The sequence below is a fragment of the Phoenix dactylifera genome, unplaced genomic scaffold, assembly GCF_009389715.1.
Source record: "Phoenix dactylifera cultivar Barhee BC4 unplaced genomic scaffold, palm_55x_up_171113_PBpolish2nd_filt_p 000430F, whole genome shotgun sequence".
Lineage (NCBI taxonomy): Eukaryota > Viridiplantae > Streptophyta > Magnoliopsida > Arecales > Arecaceae > Phoenix > Phoenix dactylifera.
Window position 1 is genome coordinate 284,646 of NW_024067866.1, and position 15,465 is coordinate 300,110.

The 15,465-nt window shown below is 36.6% G+C and overlaps 1 protein-coding gene across 2 annotated transcripts in view; it reads left to right on the forward strand.

Moving 5' to 3' along the window:
• Nucleotides 1-13,533, forward strand: part of LOC103724105 (1-acyl-sn-glycerol-3-phosphate acyltransferase PLS1-like) — a 28,842-nt gene extending 15,309 nt beyond the window's left edge. Inside the window, exons 6-11 of one of the 2 annotated variants that reach the window (XM_008815261.4) lie at nucleotides 5,253-5,330; nucleotides 5,442-5,600; nucleotides 6,758-6,883; nucleotides 12,104-12,196; nucleotides 12,394-12,477; nucleotides 13,000-13,533. In XM_008815261.4, coding sequence (XP_008813483.1) covers nucleotides 5,253-5,330; nucleotides 5,442-5,600; nucleotides 6,758-6,883; nucleotides 12,104-12,196; nucleotides 12,394-12,477; nucleotides 13,000-13,206 — 747 coding nt within the window. In that variant the 3' untranslated portion in view covers nucleotides 13,207-13,533. The remainder of the gene's footprint in view (nucleotides 1-5,252; nucleotides 5,331-5,441; nucleotides 5,601-6,757; nucleotides 6,884-12,103; nucleotides 12,197-12,393; nucleotides 12,478-12,999) is intronic. The other variant, XM_008815262.4, reaches the window with a different exon arrangement.
• Nucleotides 13,534-15,465: the final 1,932 nt, after the last annotated feature.

A 15,465-nucleotide genomic window follows, 5' to 3' on the forward strand; every position in this document is an offset into this window, starting at 1 on the left:
CGGAGACGTCTCGGCTGTCCCTGAACTTTTTCTTTCATCTCAAAAATTCTTCAATAAGTTCTTAAAAATCATGGGAACTTGCCTAGACATTTCTTAACAATATTCTTAATTAACCAACTAAAATCCTCAAATAACTTGTTAAGATAAAGGGAATTATGCTCTAGTGTTTTGTATTCATCAAAATCCATTAGAGGGTCAACACTCTTTTAACATGTCTATATTTGAGTCAAATTGTTCACAATGTAATAAAAGTAAATGTTTCCTAATGGAAAGTGTCAAAAGCATGGATAATTGGTCGGGTTTCTACGACTGTTTTCTTACCAAAAAAAGCAACTTATTCAACACAAAAGGCTTGAACTGTGCACTGTGAGATTTAGAAACAGTGTTGATAGGAGAGCAATGTCTCTCTACTACTAGACCAAATGGTCAGACCCGAGTTGCTGTCACATTCATCACTAAGATTTAGATTTCGTATTTTCTTTGATGTTGGCCCGATTATGATACAAATTTATTTTGGATGATTTTCAATTTTTGGGTTTGTTTCATCCAAACAAGCCAAATCATTAGGAAAAAATCATTAGATAAAAGATTAAAATAGTAAAAGATATACAAAAAAGGAAAAATTAGGAAAAGAATAAGGCATTTTCTTTAGCAAATTTTGTGTAATTTTTTGAACTTCACATGTTAATGTATTCTAGATTGGGAAATCAACATTTTCATGAAGTAGTAAAAACTGATACGCCAAAAATACTACAGTTGATTAAGCATAGATGAACTAAGTGTTACCGGCATAGTATATGATAACATGTCAAGGCTTGAGTGAGACCATCATAGGGTATGTCTGTATCTTCTGGATGAAGTTGTGTTGGCTTGATTAACATCTGTAATACACCCTCATATTTGTTCACTAGATGAAACAGCTAAAAGGTTAAAAAAAATGTTAGTTGAGATGTGTTTTTTTTCAGACGAGATTTCTAAACAATGTGTTCTTTATGCACGCATACACAGAAATGCGATCAAAAATCAAAAATTTATAAAACAATTTTTTTTTAAACTTTATCTTTTCCATTCCCCTCATCAGTTAAATGAATTCATAGGTAAACATGAGATACGATGATGATATCCAAAAGTTTGCTTATTGAGGTTTGATGCTGCAACAACCAAAGAGAAGAAAGGAAGATGCTTGGAGAAAATTGACATATTGAAGAGTATTGCATGTAGATAATTGGTGCAAATTCTTGGTGCATGTGGGCACCCCAAAATAATCATGTATTTTTTGAGACGGAAAATAGTTGGATCATACTATTATAATGTCATTCAAGATTTCAAGCTTATACATTCTTTGATTTCTATCTATTCTAATAAAAGCATACTGGAGGTAGAGTGTGGCACGTATTACACATGTGATGAGAAAGTCATGAAAATGTGGAGATCCATTGATTCACCCTGTGGAGATGCATGAAAATGTGGAACTTCACCAATGCTTCGTTTCTGGACTTTTGAGTTATGTAATAGAATAGATAGCATGGGACCTGAGCATATGTCCACATTGAATATATTTCTTATATCCATAAATTAGGAAGGATAATCTTGTTTTCATGACAAGCATGATAGCTGAGACTTCTTGTTCACTTGCATCCTTTTAGAATTGAAAAGGTTTTCTAGGAGCATGAAAATTGTATTTACTTGGTAGGGATTGCGAATAGTACTGTTACTTAATTATGGTCAAGAATGCCCATTTTTGAAGTCAAACAAAACATTTGATTTGTTTGAGATGAAGATTATTATCATGAAAGTTAACGGCCCTTCACTGAGTTTAGGGAGAAGTAATGTGCATTGAGGGGAGCCTAGATTATGATGATAAAAGGACAAATGCCAGATTTATATTTGAAGCTGTAGGTAAAATTTTGTGTTATAAAACTATTGAATAAGACATTTACATCTGAACCAATGAATAAGGTGCCTCTTAAGATGGAGACAACGAGTGAGGCATTTTTAGAAGAGGTAATGTAAGTTACTTGTCTTAATAGATCCAGTAGTAACATTCATTGACCTTCTAGGGGATGTTTTCAATAATCGTGCCCCCCTCTCACCGAACTTAATATGTCTATTCATTTTTAAACCATGGCTTCCTTTAAGTAGAACAGAAGTTAAACTCCCTCATAGTGCATGTTGGAGTGATCAATTAAAGGCTAGATCTTCATACACAAGAGGTCATATTTGAACCCAACTAATAGCATCTTGGGATTATTAAGCTGTTTGGTAGCCTATGCCATGGTGTTGATGCTGCCAATAGTAACCTTGCAGAGGAGTTATTGTGGAAGTCTTACTGCTGTGCAGCTCTTTGCTTGGTTTTTGATAATGACAAGCTGGGTAGTGCAGAAGAGGTGGAGCTGAGAGGAATCCTTGAAGTGATTTTCTTATTAACTCTTTCTTTGAGGTGGTTCAGAAACTTGACTCTTTTTCTTTATATTTTTTGGTGATAAAAGGGCCCTCATGCATTACATTATATCTTTATATATTTTACAGTGTAATCCTCTCGTGACTTGAGAGACTGTGGGAGTTGATGATACAGAAAGTTGACTCTTTCTTCTGATCCTGATCATGCCTCGAAGTGGTTGGACTTTTGTTTCATGATCAAATCAATAACATCATGATTATCCTATATGATTAAATAGCCTCGTTTGGTAGTGAGCTTGGTATCTTGTGCGATGGATGTCAATTAATTGCCTCCATGGACTGATGGTTCTATTGATTAAGCAGGGCTTGGTTAGGTTGTGCAAGGTTGGGGATCTGCAAAGAACAGTGGAATGATGAGTGCATTGTTCAAATCTAGAGGAATTTGTCCCTTGGCTATTAAAAAGGGACAATCTTGTGCAAGGTTCAGGAGCAAGTGACTGATCCTGGTCTTTTGAGTAGCTGGAGACCAAATAAATTTTAAATATGAAATATTTGCTAATTAAGAATCTTGTATCTAAGGCTGCAAATGGGTCGGGTTGACCCGAGACCCGCGTAGACCCGACCCGATCCCAAATTTTAGGACCCGCGGGTCTGGGTCGGGTCCTAAAATTGGACCCGAATCATTTTCTGGGTCGGGTTTGGGTTTACTGAACGGACCCGACCCGACCCGAATGGACCCGAATAGAGAAAGAGAGAGGGGGAAAAAGCAAAAGAGAGTTTTTTTTTTCTTTTTTTTTTGTGGGTTGTGGCACTATTGGTCCGTCAGGATCCTCTCTCGGTCTATTACACTGTTGATACCTCTGGGTCGTGTCTCGGTAGCTGGCTTTTCTTTTTTCTTTTTTCCTTCGGTTTTTTGGTTTCTGTTTTTTTTAACTTTTACAGGGAGGAAGTGAGGGAACACCGAACTGAATATGGGTCATGTGCCAGTTTTCTGCAATGGAATTGGATTTTGGAAGAAGGTCTGGGATTTTTTTTGTCCTCGTGAGAGGGGAGCTGGGAGACACCAAGTTCCGTCCAATCAGTCACATGGACAAAAAATAGTGTGATATGAAATTTGGCTTGTAGACCGACTTAGTTAGTAAGTCGGGATCATCTGTTCTGACTGGAGATCAATTGCAAGTCTTTCAAGTCATGGGTCACCCAGCACCTCATAATTATGATATGACCAAATTAGATTTGCCCAAATTCTTTCCCAAAAATATAAAAAAATTGGACCCGATTCGGACCCGAACCCGACCCGACTCGGACCCGACCCGGACCCAACTCGGACCCGACCGGACCCGACCCAATCTTCAACCGGGTCGGGTCTGGGTCCAAAATTAGGATCCGAACAAAAAACCAGGTCGGATCGGGGTCACCCAGGACCTGATCCGACCCGATCCATTTGCACCCCTACTTGTATCAACTGTTTTGTTTTTTTTTCTTTTTGGAGAACTGGACAGGGAAATCTCAGCTGAAATCCAAGTGAGGGTGGGACTCAAACCCAGGTCCTTGGTACCAAGCCCAAGACTTCAACTGATTAGGGAACACTGTAGATGCTGTGGAGGTTTAGCAGAAGGATGTTCTTGTGGTGGCTAGGGAGGATTGTGGCATTTTTTTTCCTTTTATAATTCCAAAAGATAGAACATACTCTTACATCATCGGGTCTTTGATGCTGCAGTTTATTGATATGCGAAAAATTTGAAACACATATTTTGGGGCTGCATGGACCTCTTCAACACCATGGTTTTTGCAATTTTTAGGGGTTTGGGTTTTTTCTAGTATTTTGTATTGAAGAGTCATGTTATGAATCTTGATAGTAGAGGAAACAAAGTTCTAAGTCTTTTAATAAGTTAAGCAGGATGACCATGGGTTTTAAAAAGCTAAATTAGGATTTTGGTAGCAAGATGACCACCGTTTAAAAAACTAAATAAGTTAAGCTTGCGAACTATGGTATGTGTGATTCACCACACTGGTGGCTATAAAAATATAATATAATTAGGGAGTGAACTGTTGGAGCAAGGGGTCCTGTATAATGGAATCAAATGATCATCTCACCAATGTCAGTTTTGTCCACATTTTTTCAATTACAACCAATTTCAGATTGGTAGGAATGAATAAGGGACTGGTTATTCTCGGAAGTTGATGGATCTCATTGCAATGATAATGAAAAGGTATTTCTTGAGTTCGAGCAGATTAAAAGAATTTGTCCTACCCCACAATGTGTTGAATGAAGCATTCACTAGGTATGCCAGAACAACTGTTGTGTTTGATGGCTAAATAGATAAAAGTATATTTGGTAGGGGGAAAAAGGGCTCTAAGTTCACAATCAGATCTTCACGAGTGGCACATTATTTTCAAGATCAAACTAAATCCTTGTTACTTCAACATGCAGTCTTACAAATTCTTCTTTGGTAACGGTTGTGTTTGTACAAAACCATATATTATGGTTCAGTTGTTGGTGAATAATTTTTAAGGAAACACTTTGATTCTGCTTTGTCCACCCAATTTGTAGTCATCTCTTAATCTTCTTTTAAGGAAATCTTTCTTTATTTCTCCCTGGTACATATTGGTCTTCTGCATTCTTCATGGTATCTGAAATTTAAGCATGTTTAATTTTGAGCAAAGCAGTTATTTTTACTGATTTGTTACATATGGGTTATGCTCTTTATTCATGTTACCTTGCCCACTTTAGAAGCTGTTGCAGCCATTGTTATATTGCCCATTGCCCACTATTTTAATATTTTGTGTTTGAGGTATAAACCTTTGTTTTATGGTTTTCACAAATTGGATATGGGATCACTGCCATGCAGGTTATTGGTTGGTCAATGTGGTTTGCTGAATATCTATTCCTGGAAAGAAACTGGGCCAAGGATGAGAACACACTAAAGGTATTATTTACTTTCTGATGAATCCAAGTCTGTGCCTCTGCCTCTGTGGTGACCTTTTTCTTTCTTTTTTATTTCCCCTCTTGATTTTGCATACATGATTGTATCATGCAGCTAGGTCTGCAACGGTTCAGGGACTTCCCCAGGCCATTTTGGCTGGCTCTTTTTGTTGAGGGGACTCGCTTTACCCCAACAAAGCTTTTAGCAGCACAAGAATATGCAGCATCACAGGGTTTGCCTACCCCAAGAAATGTTTTAATACCCCGTACCAAGGTTAAACATTTGGCGACTTTGATTTTTATTTATTTTTAATTAAGCATATGGTTTCTTTCTTCCTGTTTTCTTCTTCTAGGTTCATCTGTTTTTTTTGAATAACTTGAAATTTGCTAGATGATTGCCCAGGTTGTTTTATATACCTTGCCTTAAATTAGTTGGAATGACTTTCTCAAGAGGCTTAGCTAATTGCATGTGCAAAATGATTCATTACTAAATTTTTTGGTTGACATGGATATGGTTGTTGCATGATGATAAGGATAGCAGTGTCAAACATGAAAAATTTTAAAGCGTAGATATGACGACAAATGTGGTCCACAACTCTACTTAAATTTTGACATATGGTCATTCATGTGCATGATAAGTAATGAAAATAAAACTAGCCCTGATACCATGTTTGAAAAAAAAGCAGCAAAATAGAACTTCTTTCTGAAATAAAGTGAATACATATGGTACATTATATTTCTCTAAAATCGAACATTTTAAGGTCAACATTTTCAGGTGACATTGTAGGGCATCATTGACACTGGCTCAAGCATTTCATCATTAACTGTATTCATTAAAAAAAAATATTCTTTAACTATTACTTGACATCTCTATGTCTGTGCAGTATCCCATTTGGTAGTCATTTCTCCTTGACAACAATTTTGGACTACATATTAATGTGCATGTTTGTCCAGAGGAAAGCCCTAGTGTCTCAATAAGACGTGATTGTACATCACACATGTTATTCGACACTGTGGCACGGCAACATCTATTCACCTTTGTGTAGAGACCCAGCTGGTTGACATAGTTGCCTGATTGTGTAAATCTTAAATTTTCATGCAAGCACTTTTTTTTTTGGGTTAAATGATACAGCAATAACTGAGTTCATCCTCTGCAAAAAAATAAGTATTGGATTATAACTCTAGATGCAATAAAGTCTTCATCTTTTTTGAGTTTGGTTTTAAATCTTCCTCATACATAAAACATACATTTTACTCTTTGTGCAATTGTCAAATTATTAGGGTTATAAGTTTGCATGACAAAGAAATGCAGAGCATTCCACAATAATCTCTTCCTTCCTAATAGTTACGAGGTTTTGCATGTAGATTTATTTTTTATAATTCAAGGTGAAATAGTGGTATATTAACAATTTTGTTCTTAGTAAATTTCAGGGTTTTGTTTCAGCTGTAAGTACCATGCATTCTTTTGTCCCAGCTATATATGATGTAACGGTGGCTATTCCTAAAGATCAGCCTTCACCTACGATGCTTAAGATTTTGAAAGGGCAGTCTTCGGTGGTAAGTGTTGCCGATTCATTGTTGCTAAGTTTTTTCTCTTATTGTCTTATATTTGGATCATCATAATTTATAGGAAATCCTTTATATCATTACAATTTGTCTACCGATTTTGATGTGGATGTGTGTAACTGGACTCTGGTGTCCATGCTAATATGTCTCAGATTATTTGAAAGAAACCAAAAAGATGGGATTTGATACATGGCTTTGTACAACTGCACGTGATGGATGCACGCATGTTCATATCTCAAGTTTATATGTTTGTCACTGAAGTGAAATGAGCTTAAAATTTTTCATTTTGTTGTTAAGAGAAATGGACTGAGAGAAGCATTCGTGCAGACACATTCTATAGAAATACATAAATCTGTATGGACTGAAAGTTAAGGCCATCTACATCTTCTAACAATGTTGTTAATGCCTATTAATGATGTTTTTGGCAAAACCTAGTTGATGGGGAAGGAAAAAGAAATTATTTACTTTTAGATTATACCATGGAATGCCGTACCGGCCCGTACCGGTCCGTTTCTAGACCGGTACCGGAATGACAAAAAAACGGGTATTTCCGGTTTTTTATCCGAACCGGCCGGTTCGCACCGGTACGATTTTTTTTTTTGTAGAACCACAGCGCCGCGCACTGTGGTTTTTGAAACCATCGCGTACCGGCCGGTACGTACCGGACCGGTACCGTACCGGTCCGGCCGGCCACCGGTACGCCGACCGACCGGTACGGCGGACCTTGGATTATACTGTATTTTTGTTTTGTTATTTATTTAGTAATCATGTTAGTTCCCTATTTTGAGTTGGACAAGTCCGCAACATCCTCTTGGCATATACTCTGTTGGAGAAGTCCCAAGTCGCTAGGATTATGTGTTAAGTGCGCTTCCTCCTATCTCTTTTCTCCTCGCTCCAGTCTTTTAAAACGTATGCCATTATTTATATCTTTTAAGCTTTCTGCTATTCTTTACTTGCTACTGTTTGTTTATCATGTAGAACAAATCAAAACATAGATCTGCCTCCCATTAATTAAAATCTTAATCATAAACCTTCATCAAAGCCTATCTTCACTCTACTAGACTCCCAAGCCTATCTTCACTCTAGGAGACTCAATCCAAGATCTCATACTATAGCTCTTGGAGTTATCTGTGCATCAGTTTAATGTCATTTTATACTGAAATCAATCCCCTGTAACCTGAGTTTTGATTAAAAATTTATTATTGATCATCACCACTCATCTAAACAAAAAATATGAAATAAACTAGAAATCCAAACATAGATCATAAAAAATGGAACATTCATTTCTATATATTACATCCTTTAATATAAGATTTGTGATATTTGATAGGCAAAAGAACAGGACACAACGTCCTAATTTTCTTCCCCAATTAAATAGATTCAATATTGCTTTATTGAGAAAGAGAGAGAGAAGCCAAGCATCTTTTATCTCCTATTTCTTAGTTAAGTTTATGTTGAAAAATTGTTATGTTTGGAAAAGGAAACTGCATAAACCCCACAAAAGAGCCACAAAAAAAGACACGTAACTCACAATTTGACCTTTCAAGAGTTCTAAGACATAGCTTAGTAGGAATTAAGAATAGATGGCAATCTTTTCCCTATATGGAACATTTTCTCAAGGATGGAGAAAGAATTATGAAAAGATGGATTGCAGGAGAGATATTCAGACTCTAATGTATTGGGAAATTAGAGGTAGAGACAGAGAGACTAGACATATCTGCATGCATGAAACTTTTGGAGGATGGTAGAATGCCTGAAGATAAACTTCGAGAAGTTAAATAATTCTATAATTGATTTTATTTTTAAAGAGTTCGATCATGGGAAGCAATATGAGATGTTGCGAGAGATAGGAGGTTCCAAGTGCATTAATGGGACCTTTTTCACTATGTTTATCATATAATAAAGTATTTGGTTAAACTCGAACAACACCATATCCAAGGGAAATTTTATTTAATATAGTAGATTTGATTGAGTCTATGACCAAGTAGATAACTACATTGGATTTGCCCCCTGGAGAGGGGGAAGGGGGGGGTTTGAGTCCGTGAACAAGAAGAAGAGAATAACCATATTGAGTGAAACATGTTTTAGGAAAATTAAAGTAGAAGTTTACCAAAAAATCATCAAATCCTAAACAAAGTAAAGCTTTTTCTAAAGATGCATGGATGGTTCTCGAAGAAAAAAGAATGGAACGAAATGGGAATGGTAACATGTTAAAGCTATCCATTCCTTGCATATGAAAAATTTCTCACTCCTAAATATTTCAAAAGAGATTATCTACAATAAGTAGTGGGACTAAATATCACCATTAAAAAGAGGATCATTGCAAAAATCACCCTAGAAATGAGCATGTTTCTATGTTGACAGCATCAGAACCAAGAGGTTGAGGGACGCTAGTCATCCTCATAGAATTAGAAGGTTTGTATGTATGGGTTTTTGTCAAAATAATTCAGATGAGGCTTGGCCCATTAAAATTTTGAGGTTGATTACCAAAGGAAGCACGATGAGCCCTCCCCTCTAATGTGTTCCTTAAATCCTTGTAGATTGTTAAATATGGGCAGTTATTTTCATGGAGTTCAGCATTGCCATTTACATTCAAATGGGTCCCCCACAAATTGGGTTTTTTTGGGTAGCGACACAAATTGGGTTTTTTGCTATTAACATGAACCACTAGTATACAACTTAATGGGGGATGCCCATCCAAATGTAATGTGGTTGTAGGCCTGTATCCGAAATTAAGTAACCTTGTTTGAGTTAGCTTTTGAATATCAATATTTTCTTTGAATCATTTAAAAGTTTTAAGAGTTCTACCTTCTTTTCTTCTTGTTTCATCTTTTATTTTCAAGCATACGGCATTCTGTCTTTTGACTCCCTTCTCCACAACACATACAAACTAGGAGATTCTCATCGTTTTGTTTCACCTCTTTCTAGGTATACCAAGGTCTGAGAGCCCTCTCTTTTGCAGGAAGACATTTTAAATTTATTGTAGAATCTTATGATTTGGCTACTCCAGGTGGCTGTTTAGTTCTTCAACTAAGATTAAAGGATCATAAGTTAGTTGCTATCTTTGGCTCACCTCGATCAAAATCATGGTTCTGTTTCTGTTCGCATACACCCAACTATTATTGTTTGTTAAAACAAGAGAAGCAGATTTGAGTTGGCTAATTATCGAAGTGCCAAATGACCATTTTGCCCCTTCAGTTAAGTAACAAATGTTTAGTTGTCCAATAAAAATACCTTTCTTTTTGTTTTCCTCCTGTACTTTCCGCACATTTTCTTATAGAATATTTGCAGCTGTAAAAGACTTTCTTGGATGACCGCCCCACTCTCATTTAATAGATCTAAGCACTGGACTAAGTTGGCGTCTTACAGAATGTTCTTCTAGGGAGCATATGTTAATAATGAAAAGCAAATTTGTAGTATTGGTGATGTCAAATCTTCCTATTGTTGACTTCAATAGTTCAAATACATCCTTCGATTGAAGATTCAAATCCTCCTAGACCATTGTAGCATCTTTCCATTGGTATTCACACTTAGGTTCCCAATCTGATGTTTGATAGTTTTAATGTTTCCAGTGATTAACCCATGAATGTTTGACTAATGTTCTTCATCTTGCCTTGCCTTTATCACGTTTTTCTTCTTACATCAACACTAAAGGTGCACAATTATCATGAATGAAACTCCTAGCCTTTGTGAGGACTTATGCAGGTGTGTTTGGTCCCACACTGATTGTGTGCTTGAGAGATATTGGGTACTTATATGGGCCAAGTAACCTAAATATAATTTTCGGTGAGCCTTTGTGGTTAAGGTCCTAGGTTATTACAAAATGATATCAAAGTGGACCTAGCTGATAGCCTCGAGGGACATTGCATCATGCGCCCTTTTGGGGTTGACCATGAGCGTATCATGGTGAATGTGATTGGCTGTTGAGATTATAACCTTAGTTTGGAGAAGATGCCAAACTTAAATGGGGGAAGTATGTGAGGATCCATGCAATTGTGTTATGTGCTAGAAGGTTATAATCTCAACAGCAAGGAATCTAGATAGTACCATCTAGCTAGTCGTTTTGAGCATGGTCTTATCGTTGCCGCATTAGTAGTTGAAATGTCTACCAAGGTTGTTGCATATGCTTTGGTATCTAGCTCCCATTGCCACTTTGGCTTCCCAATTTCCTAATTTTTCTGTGATATGAATGGGCTTTAAGATATGTGCATACAATCATTTTTTTGACAATACACTAAAACTGACCTGCATTTTTTTCCTCTCTCTTGAACAGGTGATTCCTTTGTGTTGTTCTTCTTTTCCTATGCCTTCCGTTCCAATCTCTCTCTCTATTGCCCGGTCCACCCCATTATCGGTAGCCCTGGCCCGTCCTAATAAAAGACTCAAACTACCCTGCATTTTTTCCTCTCCCTTGCTTGGACTCCTTTGTATTGTTCCTCCTTTCCTGTGCTACCCATTACCCTTCCAATCTCTCTATTGCCAGGTCCACCCCACTGTTGGCAACCCGGGCCCCTCCTTATGGCCTTCATTGTGGTGCCTGCATCTCTAGCCATCTCTGGTCAGCAAGCAGTGTCTCCACTGTTCCTCACCAGTACCTCAACCAACTTCCTTCAAAACATGGCAGCAACTATCCCAGCCCTAGGCCTAACATGTTGTTGGCTTCCACGAGGCCTAAAACTGCAATAAACATGTATAAGATATAGCTGTTCGTATCTGAGTCATTTGCTTGCATTTGGGAAGGATAGCACAATTAACATTCCGGAAAATTAAAATCTCAATGATGCTTATTTTGTTGACCATTGGCTCACGAGGGTGAACATTTTAATTCTCTATGTTATTCACTACAATTTATTTCCCTAATGATGTTGCTTTTTAAGCCTGTGAACTATATTTATATATTTGTGATGATGAAGTTTCATTGGGCTCCACTAATTCCGTGGTGAATTTGTCTGCTACCCCTCAAGCACTTCCTTGGCAAGATTGCAGAGTAATTCTTGATGTGTATCAATGCATTGCTAAATGTTCTCTACTATAATTTTCATATATGCAACTAATAAGGCTAACTGTAATACCCCCCTACCCCACCCAAAAAAAAAAGAAAAAAAGAAATACTATTGGTCAACATATTGACACAATGAATAGAATAGAGTTATGGTAGTTTACATTTGATATTTATCTTTTTTTTTCTGCTGAGATTTACTTTATGTACAGGTGCATGTCCACATGAAACGACATTCTATGAATGATTTGCCTCGAACAGATGATGGAGTAGCACAATGGTGTAGAGAAAAATTTGTGGCCAAGGCATGTTACTGTACTCTTACCACAGTGCTGAATTAGAGTATATGAGGAGCTTCTGTTTCAGTTGTGCAATAAAATGTGCCATGTTATTGAGATATCTGTCTCACTGCTATGTGGAGATGTGTCACTGCTTTATCTATACTGCCTCATTTTCCAAATTCAATTATCAACATATTTTAATTTCCTTTTCTGCTGGACAGGATGCTTTACTAGATGAACATATAGCAGAGGGGACTTTTGGCGATGAACTAAGACCACTTGGTCGACCAATTAAGTCTTTGCTGGTAAGATATTACTTTAAGCACATACAAAATGTATTTTACGGTAAAGATCCTTTTTTTTTGTTTTTTCCCGGACTGTAGGAAGCAAACATATGTAATTTGATGTTTCTGTTATGTACAGTAGTTCTGAATTTTTTCCCACCGTTTTATGTATTTCGAAAATGTTTTCACATGCTGCAGTGTGAACCAGATTCACATGCGGCATTTTTTTTCTAAAAAAACCTAGAAGAAAATATTGGAGAAGCTAAAAATGACAACACTTGCTGAAATCTCAATTGCAAATGATCACTTGCGAAAATATGACTGCGGAAGCATTTGTTGATCATTTCAAGGTAATCTAGGCATCAGTAGGTTTTGTCATATAAATCAATAATAAAAGGTCTAGTTCCCAATACCAGTTGCAGTCGAAGTGCACAAATATGTAATTTTCAGTTGAAATGATATATTTGATGTTTCCCAGCATATGCTGTTTATCCTATTCCATACTCTTTCATCCTTTTGTAAGTAATAATTCTATTAGGACAGGTGGTTGCATTTTGGTCATCTCTGCTGTCATATGCTGCATTCAGATTCTTCAAATGGTCTGCATTGTTGTCAACATGGAAAGGAGTCGCATTCTCAACAGCGGGACTACTACTGGTCACAGTAGTCATGCACGTCTTTATTCTATTTTCTCAGTCTGAACGTTCAACCATGGCCAGAGCAGCATGCAGCCGAACAAAGAAAGATTAGAGGATCAAAGGAGCCTACACTTAATTCAGCCAGCCCCAAAGCTAATTGCAAATTAATGTACCTTCTAGTCATCAGCGAAATGCGAGCCATATTTCTGCTATCGATCAAGTGCACATTTATGTCATTATCATTGGATTGCAGGGAATCGGCAAGATTCATTCATGTATTTTCTATATCTTGGTATAAGGTGAAGCATTTGTTGCAGGATACGCTTCACATTTGTGTCAATTCTTTCTTTTCCATGAATTGGATGTTGGTTGAAATTTTTATGGCGTATTATGAACTAGTACAGTTATCTATTATACTTGAATTTTTGTGTGTGGTTAACAGCTGCTTAAACTGTCATGATTGTAGCTATCCATTTAGACTTCCCGAAGTCTTGCAAGAGGTAAACTTTGAATTATGGTCTGCTCACCTGATAATTTATAGTTTCTTCAGAAGATTCCCACCTGTCCAAACCTTGAATTGTGTCTCAGCAGGTGGACGATCGACATGAAAGCTGTTCATGACAAGTCCTGCCCAACCTACAAATTCCAGGAAGCATAACTTGTATTTTTGTGGAAGATTTCATCTGTCAAAACCTTGGATTGTTCAACAATCAGTGGAATACTTGCTATTTAAAACTTACTGGCAATGCTAAACTGTAACACTGTAGGCAAAGGACCCTGAAAAATCAGGTTTATTGCTTCGAAATTCATCCTTTTACGAGGATCATCACAAATGAATGCAGTTAGACAGGCATTGGCCTTTTTTTTTTTTTGTTTTTGACCCACGGTGGTTTGTCTGCATTGGTGCCAGTTTAGCATTTTTATCTCTCACCATGTTACCTGCACTGTCCTGCATATGAATCTGGGTGAGATCATCTGTACCTGTATTGCACCAGTATTGCAGGAGGGAAGCGATACAGTCCAACAGCCAAGTATGATCGGTTCCAAAATCAAATACACAATATTTTATTTTATATTGAAGGTTAGCTGGACTTTCATTTATGTACAATCGCTTAAAGCAATTACATGGTGTATGATCCATAAAATGTGACTATTTTGTTACTTTGGATGAATTATTTAAAATAATAGAAAGATAATGAATATATAGGTAATAAGATTGGGGCTGGTTTGGTGAAGTGGAGGTGCATCCAGAATGTTATGTGATAGGAAATAATAATAAAAAATTTAAAGAAAGTACATGACAATAAGCTGAATGGAGTAAAAATTGATAATATTAAGATAGATGTGTAGAAAAACTAAAAAAGATAAAATAATAAATTAATAATTAAAGGATCTATTGGATATGCAAAAATTAAAAAAGTAGTAATAACATATTGATTGAGATGGTGCGAACATATATATAATGACGATTTAAGGAGGCTCTAGCAAAGAAAGGTACTTTAGTTTGTTTTGAAGGTGGTAAGAAAATGAAGGAAAGACCCAAAGAGTTATGGTTAGAAATTATGAGGGAGGAATATGAAGAAATTTGGAATAATATCAGAGACTATCCTAAATAGGAATGCTCTGTAAATGAGGATCTATAAAACCAACCTAATGTTGGAAAAAGCTTAAGATAATTACTCCAAAGGAAAGATAAGAGCAAAACATTATTGTCTTTTTGATATCTTTTCTTCTTCGGCCAATATATTCTTGGTGCCACATTAATAGATGGTTGAGATGATACAATCTACTGCTCTTAGCTTGCCCTGAAAATAAGGATTAGTTGCTCCCTAGCTGTCTCAATCTCTTTAAACTATCATGTTTCCTTGTATGTTTAAAACTAAAAACCATCACGAAGATCTTATTAATCAAATAGTATCATCTCGTATCCAAATTAGCCCTTTATCTAATAAATAATTTAATAACTTCTATAGCTAAGGCTCTGCTTGGTATTACTATACTTTTTAATTTGTGTAAAAAATTAAAATATAAACATCAAGACAAAGAAGCTATTTGATAGAATTATTTTTACTTTTTATTTGCCAAAAATTCTAGTTTGGTTTTTGAAAGGATGAAAACTATTACAAGTGGCTTAAAAAGGTTAGTTGCTTCCACCATCACTAACACTGCTACCCTATTACTATTGTTGCCATCACCATGCCCCCACCACCATCATCGTCACCTTCATCATTGTCACCACAATTGCCATTGCCTCCACTATTATCGTCGCCATTGCTGTCGTACAACCACAACCTTTACTATTAGTGTCATCACTATTGCTAGAAGTTGCAACTACTAGCACTATTGCCACTATTATTACCATCATCTTCAC